General features: G+C 37.1%; 1 protein-coding gene across 1 annotated transcript in view; it reads left to right on the top strand.

Moving 5' to 3' along the window:
• AGBE (1,4-alpha-glucan-branching enzyme) overlaps positions 1–20983 on the top strand; it is a 121255-nt gene that overhangs the window by 3892 nt on the left and 96380 nt on the right. Inside the window, exons 2-3 of the mRNA XM_075362585.1 lie at positions 6670–6839; positions 7130–7245. Of these exons, the coding sequence (XP_075218700.1) occupies positions 6670–6839; positions 7130–7245 (286 nt within the window). The remainder of the gene's footprint in view (positions 1–6669; positions 6840–7129; positions 7246–20983) is intronic.

Consider the following 20983-nt stretch of genomic DNA (forward strand, 5'->3'; position numbering starts at 1 on the left):
GCAAAACATTTAACATTCCATGTAATAATAATGAAAAAATAAATGTGTCCTTTTTGCACAGAAACACCAAAATGATATAGGCAATGAAAGTTTGTTCTAATGGTTAAAAATGGTGGTTTAATGTTGCTGCACAAATTAAAATTCCACTTGTAGAGGGGAAATAAAATTTATTGGGGGCAACAAGAAGGGGTAGTAAGTGCCTAACAGTTCATTTAAAAATCCTTAAATATTGAATTAGATAGGTCAGTAAGATTTGTCAGTAGTTAGTATCTATGCTCTCCCTCACTACCATAAGTCTTTTGTTGTAAGATCTTAATTTTTAAAACAGTATGATGTTCCAGTTTTTTTTGCACTTTTTTGAGATGAAAAAGCAAATTTAGTCGGGAATAATTATTTTCATTGTAATCTCAGATTATAAAAATCATAACCCACCTTTTACTGTGTTACAATTTGGGCTACACACCTCCTGTTTTACCAGTAATTTCATTGTTTACCTAAATTTACTGGCTTATAATTAAGGCTATAGCCTCTTGACAAATGGTTTTTTCTACTTAGTACATTCTGTTTTACAGAGAGAAGAGACAGTTAAGATTTTGGATTGTTAGAATATTTCTTTTGGACTTTTATTTATCAGTTCTTGCATACATTAAAAGAAATATGAATTAATTTTTTTTTTTATTAAATTTTTAAGATTAATTTTTTTAATAAGCTGATCTCCGTGGTGGGCTGGTAGTGTCTTGGCCTTTCATCCAGAGGTCCTGAGTTCAAATCCCAGTCAGGCATGGCATTTTTCATACTCCACAAATTTACATTTTTGTATTCCCACGTACAAGCTTTTTATAAGCTTCTGTAGTGAATTAATTCTTCAGTCAAAAAAAAGATGTATTTTCTTGATTGGGCATTTTAATCTTTTTTCTTGTATTCAGTAGATTATTTTTTATATATATATATATATATATAAATCTGTAAGTTTCATTTTTTATGAAAATTGCTCAAGCAAACTAAGTAAATAGCCAATATATATGTGATTCTAGAAGATAAGGTCAATGTTGGCTATTTTCTTAGTTTGCCTGAGCAATTTTCATAAAAAATGAAACTTACAGATTTTTTCCATTAAAAAATGTTAAAAGCGGACTCATTTTTTAATAATCAGTTGGTCAAATTATTTCATTCATATGAGTAATCACATTGGAGTAATCAGTTTCATCTGGAGTAACTCTAAGGGTCGAAAATTCTCTTTCTCTATCTACCCCCAATTCATTATTATTTCTTACTTCGAAAATTAGAATGGGAATTAAGTCAGCTATCACACTGGTTTCTATCTGCAAGACTGAGGAGGCAGTAGTATCTGGTGTTCTTTCTTGTGAAATTTTTTGGGGTGTTGACTACTTTTACACTTGCCAGAAGCTCTGATTTTCTATATAAAGTAGTACTTGAGATATTTAGACTAAATTATTATTGGAAGCTGGGTTTTCTAATTTTTTATCCTTCTTTGTAATCAATCATGGGTAATCCACGGATAGTGAAGTAATCGGATTTGATAAGTAAATTGTAAATAATTTGATTTTTTGTTTGCTTATTTTACAAATAAATTCAAACATGAATAGGAGAAAATCACAATATTTATTTTTTAGTCGTAAACATTGAAATTATAATAAACCACGATAGAAATTGAAAAAGATGAATTCAGAAATGCTAAAATCAATAATAATAAAAATAATACGATTTACCTAACATCAAATGATTCTCATTGATGACACTAGGTCTTCCAGGCTATCTTGTAAGGATTATATCACCCTACCTCATGGGATGCAGACTGTTTTGTCAGATTGACAATGGTGAAATGGTGCGTGCTGTCGATAGGGGAGTCCCGCAGGGGTCGGTCATTGGACCAACCCTTTGGAACACATGCACTGGGTCGGTGCTTTGGTTATGGAGGTGGGCTCCAAAAGAGAGGCTGTGGATCTCATTCGCAGTGCTTATTTCACAATAAATGATCGGATGCATGGTGTAGAGCTGTGGATGGCCCCAGATAAAACTGAAATAGTTGTAATTTCAGCTGCAAGAATGAGACCCACTCTGATACTAACCTTGGAGGGCCAAAGAATTGCTTCTAAACCTGCAGTAAAGTATCTGGGTGTCTGGATAGATACTCGATTACGGTTTGGCGTTCATGCACATGATGCTAGTGAAAAGGCAGACAAGGTACTGAAGCTGGTGGCTGAACTATTACCTAATTCCCACGGCCCTAGGAGGAAACTCTACTAGTAGTAGTAGGAGCGGCCTACTCCACACTTTTACATGGCGCAGAGGTGTGGGTTGGAGTCTCGAGGTATGGTATATATAGGGGTGTGCTGGAGACACTGCATAGAAGATGCCGCCTCCTAGTGACAGCGGCAAGGGACGGTGGATGCACCCCTTGGTGAGAGATATCAGGAGATGGTGTGATTGACCCCATGGCTCGCTTGATTACTGTTTGGCTCGATTTCTGGTGGGCCTTGGGAGAGTCAGATCCTACCTATTTAGATTTGGGTCGGACTTCTTTGATTCTTGCCCGGTTTGTGACGAGGAGGAGATTCCTTTGCATGTGTTTTTCTCCTGCCCCAGATTTGAGGATGTGAGAGTGGAATCACTAAGTAACATCCATAGAGAGACTATGTTCACGCCTGAGGAGGTCCAGGCTGTGCTATTAGAATCTGAGAGTAACTGGGAAGGTGATGTCTGGATTTACAAACAAGGTCATGGAAGAACTAAAAGCCAGGGAGGAATCTCGCTCGAGAACGAGGCATCAGAGGATGTGGGGCAGACAGGCCCTGTGCTGAGTGCTTAGGGTGTTCTCCGTGCAAGTGGGGATTATCTGGTTGCGATGAGGCTGGGGCACTCTGTCCGTTTAATCGACGGCGGCCTCCAGTAAGTAGTGTGAAATACTTGTGTGCTTGATGTGTATGATGAGTGTTTGTTGATCTGTATGATGAGTGTTTGTTGATCTGTTGCGACCGTTTGGTGTGCTTGTGGCACAATGTATGTGGTTCTTGTTTTTCCTGCTCTGTGCACGATTGGTGTATGACTGTGTGAGGGCATATCACCCCCCACCTTTCTTAATGAAAGGCTTCCTTAAGCTGTTCCAGGAAGTGTGGGGAGCCAGGGGTGGAGTTTTAGTCAGTAGTGTGCAGGTATACATATGCACTTAATAACAGCTTGTGGAACCTGTTTGCAAGGCTTCCTGTTAGCAAAGCCGACGGGTGCTAGGCACCTGTAAATGGGGTTCCTCCACCTCTTAAAAAAAAAAAAAAAAAACAAATGATCCTGGAATATATAAAGAACTGTTTGATTTATTCATAAGTATTTGCATTAATAATAATAAAAATAAGTACATACAAAATATAGCAACCCGTAAATTGTTACAATAATAATTTTTTAGACAAATTTTGCAGAAAATGTACAAAGATAAAATATATTAACAAAAAAACAAACCTACATAGCATTAATAATAATTGTGGATATAAACATCCAAAATCTACTGTATATAAATTTGACAATGTAGTTCATATTACATGTTAATATTAATCTTTTTGGTAGAAATAAGTATACAATAGCATATAGCCCTAAAAAAAAACTATTAAACCTACACTAACAATAAGTAGCAAATATGATTAGTTGGAAGTTTACAAAATAAAATGTAATGATTGCAAGCAAATATACATAGATAAAACCACCAGATCATTTAATAAGAAATTTTCATTGCTCTATAATAACTGGAAAAAATAGATTTTGAATTGTACCTAAATGCATGATAAAAAATAAATACGCTATAATTAATATAGAAAAAGATCGATGGATGAAGCCGTTACTTAATGAAAATCCATCATAATTAAAGAATTTTTATCTCTTGATTTTTGTTGTACAAGTATTTACTTTTAGCTTCAGTTTTCCGTTTATAACACCTGAGGAAGGTACAAAACAGCTGCTGTGATTTTTAAAATAAATATTTTGTGAAAATTAAGTAACATATTTTGTTTTTCGTTTCTGTGATATAGAAAAGGATTTTAAATCCGATATTAGTAAACAATAATAATAGTAATGAAACAAGAAATCTGTGAAATTAAAAAATTTAAAAAAACATTTAATCGACAAATAATTTGTGAATAATGAATTGTTGATGTTAACTGAATTTTTATGATTATTTATTTAAGTTACATTGTATTATTTCCACAGTAGAGATAAGAATATAAACGTGGTTGATGTTTAATATTTTTAACGTAATATTTATTTTTAATGTGTTTTATAATAATTTTATATTGACAGTGAGAGCGCTTGAAAACATTATATTTGGTTAATGTTGTTAGCCGATAATTTAGTATAGCATCATTAAAATATACATTATGTATTTTTAATTCTATTAATATACACCATCTAGTACAGAATATTGAGATAAGAAATATCTTACCTTAATTTTATCATGAAAGTACTTTCACTGGATGCTGCACCCTCAGTCACGGTTTAATTATTTAATTAAACTGCGTATTATAAATGAAGAGTTATTAAAAATACAATATAGTGGAATAATATAAATGTTAAAAATATTTATCTCGGTAAATTAGATATATTTATGCTGTTTTATATATATATATATTTTATTAGATCAACCAAAGTACAGAATAAATAAAGTAGGATGACTTACCTTATTCTGCTATATATGCAGGAGCGCTTTCATGATTTACTTGGATCATCAGCTGCATTTTATATATTTATATATTCATCTCAAATTACATTACAAACTTCATAAAATATCATGCGTTTATTTATTTTATCTAAAATTTAAAACCTTTAATCTTTTTATTTTATTTTAAACTTTTATTCGGTTAAATTAAAAATTAGAAGAAAAAAATTTTAAATACGAAAAATTAAAATTTAAATAAAATTAATTAAAATTAACATTAAATTTAATTTAATTTTTAATTTAACTGAATAAAAGTTTAAAATAAAATAAAAAGATTAAAGGTTTTAAATTTTAGATAAAATAAATAAACGCCTGATATGTTATATTTTATGAAGTTTGTAATGTAATTTGAGATGAATATATTATATAATGCAGCTGATGATGCAAGTAAATCGTGAAAGCGCTCCTGCATATATAGTGGAATAAGGAAGACATCCTACTTTATTTATTCTGTACTTTGGTTGATTTAATAAAATAAATATATTTGTATACAGTACAGAGGAATATGATTTAAAAAAAATTATATATACTTGTATATTCACAAGGTCTGCTCAGAAAATAACCAAACTTTTATTTTTAATCTGTATTATTAATTTTACAGATTATTGGTCTTTATCCCTTTCAAAGTACTTCCCTGTTCACACACTTTTTCCAGTGGTGTTTCTACTTCCCAAAGCAGTCCTGGGTAGCTTCATTTGAAATGGCCTTTAAGGTCTGTGATGAATTTCCTTTAATATCATCAATAGTCTCAAAACTATGTCCTTTCATCACTGATTTTAATTTCGGAAATAAGAAAAAATTGCAAGGACCCAGGTCTGGTGAATAGGGTGGCCGAGGGAGGACAGTCATCGGATTTTTGGCACAAAACTGACTAATTAACAAAGCTGAGTGTGCGAGCGTATTGTTGCGGTGAAGGAACCTTGAGTTGTCTTGCCACAACTTCAATCTCTTTTTGTGGATTTTTTCATGTAACTGTTGTAAAACACCTTGATAGTATGTACGGTTCACTGTTTCACCTTGAGGCAAGAATTCAAAATGCACAATTCCATTAAAATACAGAGAGCTTCACTTGAACATTGGATCAAGACTGAAGTGCTTTCTTGGGTGTGGAGATTGCCAATTCATTGTGATGATTGAACTTTTGTCTCGATATCGTAGCCTTAAACCTGGCTTTCATCTCCCGTTATAATCTTTTGCATGAATGTTTCATCATCATCGGTTTGTTCAAGAGGTTGCCGACAAACGTCCATTCGATGTTCTTTATGCTGTTTGGTCATCAAATGAGGAACAAACTTTGCTGCAAAACTCAATGCATGTTCAATTTTTTACCCAAAATGTCATGGCATGATCCAGTCAAGATGCTAACATCTGCAAGTTCTCTCATAGCCAATCAGCAATTTGCACATACCAGATTGTTGATTTTCTGAATATGGGTGTCATCAGTTGAAGTCGAAGGTCTTTCTGGTCAAGGGCCATCTTCAATTGACTGACGACCACTTTTAAATCGTGCAAACCATTTGTAACATTGTGTACGACCCAGGGCATCATCTTTGTAAGCTTGTTTCAAAAGTTAAACGTTTCCCAGTTTCACGCATAATTTTACGCTGTATCATTGCTCCTGAAAATTGCATATTACAAAAATCACCACTAACACTTAAACACATTGCACTCCAATAATAATAATAATATGAAAACTAAATGAGATATTAACAATCCAAGAACATGTGGTTACAGAGGAGGTTATGCGGAACACAATGCTGCCAACTGCATGTCACTAAATATCTCTGTTGCCACATAATTAAAAATGTTCGGTTATTTTCTGAACAGACCTCAAGTATGTACACACACACACACACACACACATATATATATATATACATGCATACATACTATTATAACAAACTAGAAGTCGTAACAGATAATTAACTAAGTTTTTCATTTTTTATTAGGTATGCCTGCTTTAAAGATTATCTAGATAAAGTATCAGAATGTGAGGGAGGTGTAGATAAATTTACAGAGGGCTACAAGTATTATGGAATTCATGTAAACCCAGACAGTTCAGTGACATGTAGGGAGTGGGCACCTGGTGCTGTTGGAGTTTATCTTACTGGTGATTTCAGTAAGTATTATATTTGACTAATAATTTTTCATTTCTATAATAAAGTAGTAAGGAATATTGTTAATTAGTGATTTTAAAAACATGTTTCTAAAGGAACATATATTTTTGTTTGTTCATGATTAGTTTTAGTTACTGACATACACTTTATTTTATTTAATTAATGAGATTAACCCTTTTTTTTATGTTCAGCAAGATTTTAATTCTGAGGAAATTGAGTTCTTTTTCTAAATAAAAAACAACTTTAAAGTAATCCATTATTTTGTTTTACACAATTTATTTCATTTCTTTAGATGGTTGGAATCGTCAAAGCCACCCTTATCATAAACTTGAGTTTGGAAAATGGGAACTACAAATCCCTCCAAATAGTGACGGATCATGTGCTATTCAACATCTCTCTGAAATAAAGGTACTTCATGTTATTATGTAAATATATATTTCATCTTGTACCTTTACTAATATTAAAATAAAATTACTTTTACTCTTTCACTGTAAAAATAAGTATAGAAAAAATGAAGATATACTCTGTGGTATAAGTATTAAATGTTTTTAAAAAAAAAAATTAATTTTATAAATAGTTGATCAATAATTAGTACTATAACAATAATTTAAAGAAAACTAAAGCAATGTAAATTTTCATTTCACCACCATTGACATTTCTAAAGCAGTTATTTCATTATTTTTGTGTGTGTTTTTTAAACTTTATCTTTAACATCAATTATCCTTTTATATCTGTCAGGGAATTAAATATTTTTTCACCTTAATATTAATATGACAAGAAGATTTCAGTTTATTTTATGTGTTTTTGTCATAATTTGATCCCAGTTTCACTGTAGTACGTGTATCACTCTAGTTCTGAACTTTACTGATATTATACAAATTGTAATATTACTGTATATTTCTTTAAAATTTACTACTTATCCGTGAATACAGTACAGTGTCTTTTGTCAATTGTGTGATTTTGAGGTTGAGTCTGTTGTTGTTTTACTTTCCTGTTAGCTCTAGAGCTATGTCGCAAGAAGGAAAATATGGTAAATTAGTCAAAAATGGGGTATGGGTTTCTTTAATTTTTCAACATTTCATGACCCAAGTACCCCAAAAAACAAAAAAAGGGGGTAATGTTCATGCATATTTATGTACGTGTATTGGCGTGTTTGAAGTTTAATAACTTGACTGTATAAACCAATTTTGTTGGAATTTGGCACAGAGACTCTTATATATCGGTCAATTTATTGCTAAAAGTTTGGGTCAACTTTCTCAAAATTTACAAACAACCTCGCTTTATATGTGTTATAAGCGTCCGTACATGCTTATTTTACCATTTAAAAAAACATGTTACCTGCAAAATTTCTCCCTTCCCCCAAAATCAAAAAAGCTATCTTTTTATTTATTGCATATTTTTTAACAAAATTTTTGATTTATCAATTAAAATAATTTAAAAAAATACTGATTTTCAAATTTAAAAAATTTTTTCATAATAAAATTAAATTTTTTTAATAATAAATTAATATAATATATTCACTCTTTTGGCTTATACTGCGCATTCTTATAGCTAAACAGTTGAGTGGTCTGAAGAGGTGGGCGGGGGTTTGGGTTGAAGCAAGACGGTGGGAGAGCTTGGCCGACAGGTTGTGACAATACTTAAGAAGATGTAACTTGTTTATTGGCAGCTATCCACACTACTCATGCACCATGCAACTACTATCCGTATTATTACAACCATCAGCATGCATAAATGTAGTTTTTTTCTGTCCTCCGTGATCAAATGGCTTCAAGAGGCTGCAAAAATTCTGCAGATTTTTTTTGCTATATTTGTGGTGAATTAATGGTGGAAAGGCAAAAAGAAATTTAACAAATTTTGTTACAAGTGTACCTCATGTATTTTGGAGTGAAGATAGGAGATCAAGACAAAACTTGGGCATCCCACCATGTTTGCTACACATGTTTTGAAGGACTTAGATGGTGGTCAAAGGGTGAAGAAAAAGCGTTCAGATTTGTAGTTCCAATAGTGTCATGACAGCCACGAAATCACACCAATGGTTGTTACTTTTGTTCGACTGATGTTCATGGTTTCAATTTTAAGAAAAAAAAGAATTTTCAATCCAAATATGCCATCCGCTTTACGCCTGGTCCCTAATGGTCCAGATGTACCATTGTCAATTTCACAGAAAATTAGCGGAAATAGACGGTTCCACAAGAGATTTAAATGAAGATAGCATCAAGAAGTATGAACCCAGAGGTAGCTGTGTACCAGAGCTTTATCACAGTCTGAACTATAAACAATGTGGTTCGAGACTTACATCTGAACAAAGAAAGTTCAGAATTGCTTGGTTCATGGCTTAAAGAGAACCTGCTAGCAGTTGGCACCTCATTTTCCTGGTTACAGAGAAAAAAGAGAAGGAGAATTAGTCCATATTTTCTATTTTTCGGAAGAAGGAGATTTAGTCTTCTGCGCTGATGTACGTGGACTTTTGACTCGATTTAAAATTCTATACAAAACTACCGATTGGAAATTCATAAATTAAATTCAAGGTAGCCTCAAGGTTGTCGTTCACAATGGAAATACGTATCTGTCAATACCTGTCGAACATTCTGTCCATTTAAAAGAGGGTTATGATAATTTTGAATTTGTTCTTTATAAAATTAAATACGACAATCATAAGTGGATTACATATGGCGATGTCAAAATAATATCGTTGCTCCTAGGACAGCAAGGAGCAATGGAAGATCTGCCTATCCTGGTTGCCACTGACGCTGTAAAGTCTGACCTGCAGGTGGAGGGCTTGCCTCCCAAAGTGACTGTGGAAGGCAGGAAGGGAGCTAAACACCTGAAGGTGAGGCAGTCTTCCACCGAGGAAGAGGATATGCACCTCTTGACATGGAGATGATGGTCCGGCAGTTTGAAAAGCTTGCCAAAGAACTCAGGAAAATATGGATAAAAATGTTAAAAGAAGTATAAGGGAAATTGATACAGACTTCATCACTGCTGTGAAAGACTTATGGATACTGGTTTGTACTTCAGTTGGAGCTACTAGGAAGAACTAAATGGTCGAGACAACTACCCAGACATTGGTTAATACTGGGTGACCTATGGTTGATGTGCTTGATAATGGGGTGCCCTCACACCAACTTGCAGATTTTATAAGAAAGGTTTGGCTGAAAAAGGCCTTTTGCAATACAGTGGTTGCCATTCTGGACAGAAGAGATGGTGCGTTAGATATAATAGCCATTGTGGACCTCCGTTGAAGCGACTGAAGGATGGCTGTTTGACAGATTGGCATTGAGGTACCCTCAGTTTTCCTGGCTGTTAAACGGACCTGGGCGTACCTGGAACAGGAACTGGTTAACGCTATCTATAAGGTAAAAACAAAAGTAGTAGGGAAATGGGGGTACGGGCGCCAAATTCAAGATGGCGGACAGTCCGCCATCTTCGATTCCAGATGGGGGACGCCGCCATCTTGGAATGATGTCACGAATTCAAGATGGCGGTGGTCGGCCATCTTAAATTGTGACGTCAGTGGCGCCCGTAGCCTGTCAGTGTTGCCAACTTGATTTTTTTTGTCAGTGTTGTCAACCTGATTATATATATTTAATTATTGAAGTAATATTTCGAAGGTTGGTAGCAAGTAGTACGGAAATGAGAATACGGGAGTAAATATCTGCCATCTTGGAATGTACCTTTTCCCTTTTTTTGTATTGAGTGAAAAATGTTGTATATAAGTTTATATAAATTGCGCGCGTGAGAAAAATGAAATATTGTGTGTGTGTGTGTATGTGTGAATATATATTTAGACGTACCTCGAGGATGATCCGGGTCGTCGTGGCCGTTGCACCGGGAGGCGTCACCTGCTACTCCTGCACCCCGACGTGGCTCGTGCACCAAGAGGCGGCGGCGGTCGCGGCTGCGTGCGTTGACGTAGCGGCGCGGGTTGTTGACAGTGCGAGGTTTGGCGCGCGACTGAAGAACAGCTGACGAATATGGCCTAAGGTTGAGCGTCCTATTTTGAACGGCGTTACAGTGGTAGGCGCGAAAGCCCCACACCCTACCGACCAATCGCAGAGCCGGATTCAAAGCGGCCGCGCATGCGCAACACGTAGACCGTTAGTAGTATGAAAACCTCGGGTTCTGCGTCAGGCCGACCAGTCCTGAGCACTAGCCACTGACGCAGAACCCGAGATTTTTTCTCACGGAGAGCACTGCCACTTTCCAGTTAAATTCTCACCATGCAAGCGGCTCCCTACTTGCGACGCGGGATGTTTACCGTGCGGCTGGCGGCGCTCGACTGAAGAATCGACCGACCGACGCGGTCCGAGGTCGGCGCGGCGTTTCACGCCAAACGTGCCACGTCCTTTCGCGACCAATCTCGGTGTTGGAATTCGTGTCGGCGTATGCTCATTGGGGTATGCGAATACGAATTCTAAGAAAACATTAATCAACTTTTTTTGTTAATTTTGTCAACGGTTAAAACCGTATCTACCGATATAAACTCACCATGTCAGTTGTAACTGGTTAAATCCAGTTTTGTTACGGGGTATAAGTAAGCGGAAAACCTCCTACCATACACAAACAACGACTATCTATAGTTTACCTTGACGTCACACACACACACACACACACACTTCACGATCAATAGGAACACAATCGCCTAAAGTGTCACGTGCCCGCTGTCTACAATAAAATGGTATTAGTTACGAGCAACCTTGAACATTTCGGAACAGAAATTCAGAGAAATCAAAAAATTATCTATTTTTAAAGATTGTGTATTCCCCCCAAAAAACAACTAATTTATTAAACACTATCCTCACCATTTGTCACATAACCTGATAGTAGATAAATCTATTACTAGATCATGTAACGGACCTGGGAACCACTACATATAGCAGTTGTAAAACCATCATTTTAAATAAAACAATAGCCCGTACATATTTTCTGAATGGAGGTTTAGCATATAATAAATTGAATGTGTGTTGAAGTTTATGTTGTACGTTATATGTTGTTGTAGTCCTGAAAAGGACTGTTTATTTATTTATTTAATTACTTATGCTGTTAATGAAATATCCTCCTCCTCGATGAAAGTGAATGTACTTCACGTTTTAAATAGTCTGTACATTATGAAATAAATCGATTCTAAAACCGTCCCCTTTCAAATCGATCACTCATGGTAATTTATTTGAGAATCTTTTTCCATTTCATATGCAACAAGTAGCGGTTTTTCTGTTGAGTTTGATGTTGTACATTATTGGTAACATAATCAGTTTCATCACAAGCAGCTCTCCACCCATCGGTTGCAATACAAGAAGTTTTTAATCGTCTTCGCTCCTTTGAGGTATATACGTTAAAGGCAACAACATTATTTTTTAGACAAGACGTAGATAACCGGTTTAATGTAATCGTATCCAACTGCATATTCAAGGAAACATTTAACTTAAAGGCCTTTACCCGTTAACACTATTTCGTTACAGCCGATAAGACCAATAGAATTGTCCCAACATTCAAAGTCACAATAAAATTTCTCAACATCATCATTCATTGGATCGAAGAACATCTTTATAATTACATTATCACCGTCTTTATCAAAAACATCACCGCTAAGATCAACAATGTATACATAACTGTATTTTAATTTAAAACGCATCGGCGACAAATGTCGTTCACCAACCAAATCTACCTTCTTAATTAGCTCCATAACACCACCGCTTCTGCTGCTGTCAACGATGTTACAACTTCAACGTCTTAACTAGTAATGAGATAAATTTACAATGTCTACAATAAAGTGGTATCAGTTACGAGTAACCTTGAACATTTCTGAACTGTGTATCGTGTAATTCTAAGAAACGACTACGCATTCTCCCAGCAATTTAATAGCGTAAGTAACCGGAAACGTCATATCCTGTTACAAAGTGCATCAAATGATACCATGTCTTATAAACTTAAATTTAAATCTTCAGTGACCACCACCACCGTTGTCGTCGTGGTCATCTTTTACACCGTATTAAGTTAATTTCATCGAATGACGTACAACGGTCATTTCGTCTTCGGTAAATTTGTTCGTATAGCTCCTTGCTAGTAATAGCTGAAAATAATACGTTCATTGTCAGAATAAGAAGAATCGGTGTCGTATAAGATGACACAAATGCGAACCTCACCGTATGATGTATATATCTTTCTTATGTCCAATAATACATAGTCAATACCGATATGAAGATCGGTCAACCTCTTCATTGGTAACCGTTTGAGAAAACAGTCTTGATCGTTGAAAACGTTAATAAACAATAAGGCGTCCATCAACACACTGGCAGAGCTCACGCACGAATGATTGACCGCAGTATAGATACTTGTGTCATCACCTTTCCCCCACCACCACCACCACCACTCCTTTCGATTAGTGTTTTAGAAAATAACCGGTAGAGTTCGTGTTCATCGATAACTCGGCAAGCTAACGACGATGACGACGACGTTGGGTCTTCCCATAGTAATTCAAATTTGTTTTTGCGTAATAGCGCCTTAACTTTCATCATGTGTCCAATAACCAATTCGCAGGAGCACAGGTATTCGGGTAACCCTTGACCGCAATAAACGAATCTATAACACTCGATTGCATGACCGATATATTTGTCATCATCACAGTGTTCGACAAGCATCATAAAACAATGTTTACACATGTATCGTGTAACCGATTTCAATTCGTTAACCAATTCGGTAAACGTCTTCCCGATAATCATTACTATAAATCCGATAACCTTTTGCACAGAATCAATACGTCTTTGTAACCGTCCAACGGTGCGATTCGTCGTTGTGATGCTATCGACTAACTTGTTTTTTATCTAAAAACTTACGGATATCACAATCGCTCACAACAATCCAATCGATGATGCCCGGTATCCTGGAGTGGCAGGTGACGCCTCCCGGTGCAACAACCAGGATCATCCTTGAGGTACGTCTAAATTTTTATTCATTAACACACATACAAAAACAATGCTGAATGCATGTTTACGCGATATATTAGTGGACGTTTACGCGCGCGCACACACACACACACACACACACACACAGAGAGAGAGGGAGAGAGTTTTGCTTTACGATAATTTAGCACATTCCTGTTTGTAATTAGTGTTAAGTTTTAATTTACATGTAGGCTCGTGTCTGCAGCGGTGGTGGTGGTGGTAGCAGCAGTATCGGTTTACGTGTTGCGCATGCGCGGCCCCTTTGAATCCGGCTCTGCGATTGGTTGGTAGGGTGTGGCGCTTTCGCGCCTACCACTGTAACGGCCGTTCAAAATAGGACGCTCAACCTTAGGCCATATTCGTCAGCTGTTCTTCAGTCGCGCGCCACACCTCGGACTGTCAACAACCCGCGCCGCTACGTCAATGCACGCACGCAGCCGCGACCGCCGCCGCCTCTTGGTGCACGAGCCACGTCGGGGTGCAGGAGTAGCGGGTGACACCTCCCGATGCAACAGCCACGACGACCTGGATCATCCTCGATGTACGTCTAAGTTTTTATTTACACACACACACATATATAATATATTTCATTTTTCACTCAATACAAAGAAAGGGAAAAGGGAAATTCCAAGATGGCGGGCGCTGACATCTTGGATTTTGACGCCCGTATGTCCATTTCAATACTACTTGCTACCAATCTTCGAAATATTACTTCAATAATTTAATATATGGCTACGAGCGCCACCGACGTCACAATCCAAGATAGCCGAACACTGCCATCTTGAATTCGTGACGTCATTCCAAGATGGCGGACTGTCCGCCATCATGGGTTTGGCGCTCCTACCTCTAGTTCCGCACTACTAACAAATAATGGTGGATACCTGGGATTGATGTAGGCCAAGGTGTATGGCCAGTACACTGCAGTATATGTGAGGAAAATATTGGATTGTGAGGGGAGGAAATCTGGGCTGACATATCATCTGTTCACGGCTGCTGGCAGATTCCTTGAAAAGTGATGACCCTGCCAACCAACTGCACAAGATGCTTATTAACGCGGTTCCTGCTACAACATATGCGGACTTGCTGAGATTCATTAAAACAGAAGTGGCAGTACCAGCTACATCTGAGATATTATTGATACGTAAAGGTAGTAGCAGTATGAAGATTAGAGTTAACGAAGACAGAACTGCGGCGGGTGAGTTTAAGAGTGTGGTCTCCATGCCTCTCAAAGAGGGAAACGTCTCAACTATAACTAGGATAACTATACTGGGAATACGTGATTTGGAGCAAGATGCCACCTCTGAAGATGTACTTCGGGGACTGGGGCAGGTTGTTGAGCCAGTCTATTTAGGTGGAATACGACTGTCCTTCAGAGATGGATTTGGGGAGACTCGGATTGCCACATGCCGACTCCCTGCGGTTGTGACTGTGAATATCACCCCGAAATGAAGGGTGAAGATTGGATTGGTGTCCTGTCGATAAGGGAACTAGAACTAAATTTTGTAGTTGCGAACAACATTTTTGGTGCTATGTTGTTAACTTCCCTTGAATTTCGAGACATTTACTAGAAATTGGATCAATAAAGGTAGAACTAGGCATGGGGTTTGTGCTTCCGCAATGATGTAGGACATTTAAGATGTCCGGACAAGGCCTACAAAGAAGGCAAAAGCTGAGTTTAAAAATCACTGATGTAAATGTCTTGCGAGGCATTTACATTGGTGGCATCCCAACGAGGCCTGGCTTATTACTATGAGGTGTAAAAAGTTAGAGGGCGAAAGACGACTCCTATTAAAGCCCATCAGGGCTAGGAACAGGGGTGTTGGTGTGGCGACCAGAAGCATCTCAAGGTGGGTGTCTTCCCCTACGGGGTTGGGATGGTGTCCTGTCGGGCTGACATTGTTGAGGCGTCTTTGAGGTTTTATCGTTGTTTTGAACAGGGAGCGACCATCAGGCTGTCATTATGACAATTGACGAAGGCAGACATCATGTGATAGAGCGACCCCTGACTCAAGGATGAAATGTGAAGGGAATGGATCCCCAGTTATTCGTGGAAGCCCTTGATTTGAAGAAGGTTACTGAGATTACATTGACAGAAGGAAAGGTTCAATTATTAGTGGATGAATTGATGAGGGCTTGCGATGGTCTCTTTCCCTGAAGATGTTACAGGGCTGGTCATCCACCTGTTTTTTTGGCAGAATGAGGAGATCTCACAGAAACGCAGCCAATGCCTAAGGGCCAGAAGGGAAATTCAGCAGACTTATTTCCACTCGGCTAGGGAACGTTGTAAGTTACTTTACAAACAGAGAAGGAGGGAGCTGCAGAAGGTCATAAGGGAATCTAAGAAGGCTTGCTGGGGCAAACTTACTGAAAAGATTGAAAAGGATCCATGGGGGAGACCATACAAGATTGTTAAGTACGCTGTGAGACCTAGAGTACCCACTGCCATGTTGAGGCAGCCTAGCACATCATTGATGCATTATTTCCACATGGTGATGGGGTTCCGATGACTACCTCAGGTGAGATAGTGAACCTACCAATGTTTACGAAAGAAGAATTGATCATGGTGATGGGATGGAGCGCGTCCCTCATGACAAGACCTTTGGTCCTGCTGCATTACTGAACCTAGTGATTAAATTGGCAGTCCGAGCTAATATAGATGTATTTCTCAATGTTAAAATACCTCTCTGAGAGAAGGGTTATCTCCCGTGGAGGGCTTGTATTGTATTGGTGCCAAAACCTGGACATGAACTGGTGCTTCCATCGTCTTATCGTCCACTGGCGATGATTAATACATAGGGGGAAAAAAGGTAGCACATGCTCCAGCAAAAACTGGTTCATGCAGACAGCTTCTCGGGGGAGAGAATATGGTTTTCAGGCTGGCAGGTCTGCACTTGATGCAGTGGAGGAGGTGATAGGCACAGCTCGGATGTATCTTGCAGAGCATAAAATGTGTATGTTGGTGGAGTTGGACAGAGAAACGCATTCAATTGCGTTTCTCACGTCGCCATTGCGATTGCTCTCCGGAATCTGCAGATTCCTGTACATCTGGTAAAATTATTATTGTCTTACTTAAGAGACAGGCGATTGAGTTATACGGTGGAGAATGGCGTGATTGTAAGGACCATTGATCAGAGTGTGCTGCAGGGGTTGGTCCTTGGATCGACCTTATGAAATATGGTATATGATGGAGTCCTTCGAATTTCACTTCTGGAGGACATTGCTGTGGTCGGCTATGTGGATGACATAATACTTACAGTTGCGGCTGACACAAAGAGAGAGAGAGAGATTGTGGATAAAATTTTAAATAAAGGCTTTGTACTAGGATTAGCACTTGGATGGCTGGAGTTAGCCTTGAAATGGCCCTGAAAAGTTGGAGATTGTACTTATCATATCTAAGAAAAGACATCAAACACTGTCACTGGAACTGGCGAGAAGGAGGGTTGATTCCAGAATAACCATTAAATACCTTGGCATCTGGATTGATGCCTGATTGAGGTATGGAGTCCATGTTATGGAAAGTTGTGAGAGAGCAGAGAGGACAATGCATGTGGTTGCCATCTTACTTCTGAACACCAGGGGGCCTGGAGAACTCAGGAGGAGGTTATTAACAAGTGTGTTCTTCCCTCGTATGGGGCAGAGATCTGGACAGATGTTATGAGGTATAAAAGGTATATGGGAATACTTGCTGTGCTGCATAGGAGTTGCTGCCTCAACAGCTTATCATACAATCTCAAGAGAGGTGTCGAGGTGCTGGTGGGTGTTATGCCAGTTGACGTTAATTGCTCGCAAAAGGAAGTGTAGAGAATTAAGGATGCTTCCTTCTCCGGAGAAGAAGAGATTGATTGTGGCCAATTAACAAGAGCTGATGGATACTTTGCAAGAACGGTGGGATGCGGGAGAGAAAGGTCAGTGGATTTACCGTCTGATTGGGAATATAAGGAGTTGGTGCAGTAGGACTCACAGATCAATTGATTATAGTTTTACACAATTCCTGGCCGGGCATGGTGGTTATAGGTCATATCTTTTTAGGTTCGCTCTTGACCACTCAGACTGCTGTGTGGTCTGCGATGTGGAGGAAACTCGATACTATGTCTTCTTCTCTTCTGTTGTACGAGGTTCTAGGATGTGTGGAGGTGCATACTGGGTGCCTTGGGTCGGGTGGACTTGTTCAGACCTGAGGATTTTCAGCAGATAATGCTTCAGGGTGTGAAGCAGTGGACTATTATTGTAAATTATTATAAAAAATGTTAAAAAACTTAGTAACAGAAAAAACTCATAGGAAACGGTAAGCATTGGTGTGGCCTGAGGGAATGAGGCGTCGGAGAGTGCTGGGTTGGACATGTCTGTGGCTGAGTGCCTTGGGGGCCCTCTCGAGCATGAGGGGGGTCACTTTGGTGTGGTGAGGCTGTGAACACTCCGCTCCTGGTGCCTGAGGGCATTGCTCATGTTTTTTTAGTGATTATGGCCAATGGTCATGTGGGTAAGTAATAAGTAGAGTTTGTGTGTGTGTATGTGTGTTAGATGGTGGGTGTGTGTTTGTGTACTCTGGATGAGATTGTGGAAATTTAATTAACTTTTGAGTGTACTTTGGTGGATAAGTTATATCTTGTTGCCGTGTATTCATGATTGTTGTGCGCGCTTGTCTTGTGTTAGCTTGATTGTATGAATGTATAAATATGTGTGGTATGTTTTAGTACATGTTAGGTGTTGTATTTTTCTGGATGTTTTCTTAAACGAGGAAAACATCCATTTGTGGTGTGCAGTGTGTGCATGTAGTGGTCTGGTATGGATGATGTTTGCTTGTGGAGATCGAATGTGTGTGTGTGTGTGTGGGCGCTTACCCCCCTCCTGAAGTAATGCGTTATTAGTGGTTTCCCAGGAGGTGGGGTCGCCAGGGGTGGAGGTTTAGTCGGTAGTGCGCAGGAATATATACGCATTTTCTGTAACAGCTTGCGTAACCTGTTAGCTAGTCTGACACTGCTTTGGCCTCTGTAAATGGAGTTCCTCCACCTAAAAGGACAAAAAGACAGCAAAGATGATACACAAAGTTTCCTGTTTTTTGTGTGAAATTTTGACACGTGGATTAAAATTGTAAGTATTTTACATATTTTGTCATTAAGGGTGGTTGAAGAGGGGGAGTAGTTTCTAAAGGCATGATGTACCTCATGAAAATTAATTAAATAAATTAATTTAAAAATAGGCTTATTTTGTGGCAATTTTCATTAGAAATAAGGGGTCAATGACCCTCCCCACCTTGTTATGAAACCCCCCAGTTATATGAAAAGACTGAATTGTTGTCCTACTGTATAGTGGTAGAACAAGTTTTTTGTTATGTATCTATAATGCTGTGTAGCTAGAAATATATAAACATATTTATTTGTTTAATATTGTACAAATTAGATTATTATTTTAAAGAAAAGTTTATGAAAATAGATTTAATAACTTAATTATTAAAAATATATAATAATAATTATAAATTAATTATATATGAAGTTAATATTAGGGTGCTGTAAAATACCTTTTATCATTGTACATAATTAAATTTTTTCTTAATTTGAATAAATCTTTTTAAGTAGACTTGATAGATTGAACTATTAGTTGTTAAACAAATGTATTAGTTGACATCTTAAATACAAAGCAATGTTTTTTATTGAAGAACAATAAGTAGAAAGATTTATTCGTTAGAGGGAAGAAAGAGTTGACAGATGGCAGGAATAAATGGAGGAACTGTGTAGAGGGGAAACATTTTCAGAAAATGTTCTAGAGGAAGAAAAAGAAATTGATGATAATTCATTGGAGACTCAATGTTATGATATGAATTTTATAGTGCTCTGAAAAACTTAAACAAGTATAAAGCAGTAAGAATTGATGATGTGTCCCATATGGATTACTGTGCTATTTGGGAAAAGTAGAACTGTATAAGCTTTACACATTACAATGAAAAATAATAAAAACAAATTAAATAACAATCTGTTTATAAGATATATGAATTTAACCTCTTATTAAAATCTTTGAAAATTGGTTCTGGCATTCTCTGCTTACCTGAACATCAGGACACTAATGATAAATATCTTTGTTTACTGTAATTTGAGGTGGTAATGCTGCTACTAGTTATTCTCAAGTAAATAGAATTAGCGTTGGGGTTTCCATACCTGTTAAGAAATAGAATAGTGTATCAACAGTCAGAATAGATATAACTAAACTGATTTTAAGTATTTTTATTGTTGTGCTTAGAGATTACATGTTCATATCTTGTTATTATTTTATATATTTATACACTGATCTCATTTATTTCTGGAAATACTCTGATATCTATGAAGAAATTTTGTGTGATTTTATCTCTTATAAGGAAAGGAAATAAAAAGCATTTAATTTTTATGGGTGATTTTAATATTGATTTGTTCCTAAAACTTCATTGAAATGATTGAGAATTCATTGAAATGATCTGCTCCAATCACTGAAATTGTAGTATTATTTCCCTACCAGAGGAACAGCTCATTGTTTTAGATGTATTGACATAATTACTAGTTTTGTCCTAGTTATTGACTACAGTCCTTCATATTAGTTTATCAAATCACACTGCACAATTACTGTTAAGGGAATGTGTATTAATCATGATTATAATATATAGGGCAGTGTTTCTGAACCTCTGTCCCCCTAGGGGGACTGCAAGCATATCAAAAAGAGAATATTATTAAAAAAATGTATTAATTTACCTAAAGGAAGACAAAGCAAAATACATTCTTACATAATAAATAATAAAATACACATTTACACTGTTATAATACACTTATAAATAGGATTTTATCAGTACTGCACAATGTATTAATAATTAACTTATCAATATTAAATTAAAAACAAGTCTAATAATTATTAGTGACTCCCTTAGGCCTGTCTTGCAGAGCAAAGTTTTTTGAAGGAAGTTTTAATATTAGAAACATACACTCTGGGTTCTTTTTCTATATTTAGGTGAGATCTATATTCTATCTTCAAAGCAGCCACCGCAGAAAATCCGATTTCACAAAGGTAGAATGTTGAAAATGGTAATAGTAGACGAAATGCTCTTGTTTTCAGTCCAGAAAACTCATCATCCATCCTGTACAAAATTCAAAGACTGCCTTATTACTACATTGTCTTGATTTTGCGACTTGCTGTGAAGTCTATGAAGACTTCTTCGGGAGTTAAGAGCTCTTATGAGTATT

Source organism: Lycorma delicatula, chromosome 4 (assembly GCF_047948215.1).
Source record: "Lycorma delicatula isolate Av1 chromosome 4, ASM4794821v1, whole genome shotgun sequence".
Classification (NCBI taxonomy): domain Eukaryota; kingdom Metazoa; phylum Arthropoda; class Insecta; order Hemiptera; family Fulgoridae; genus Lycorma; species Lycorma delicatula.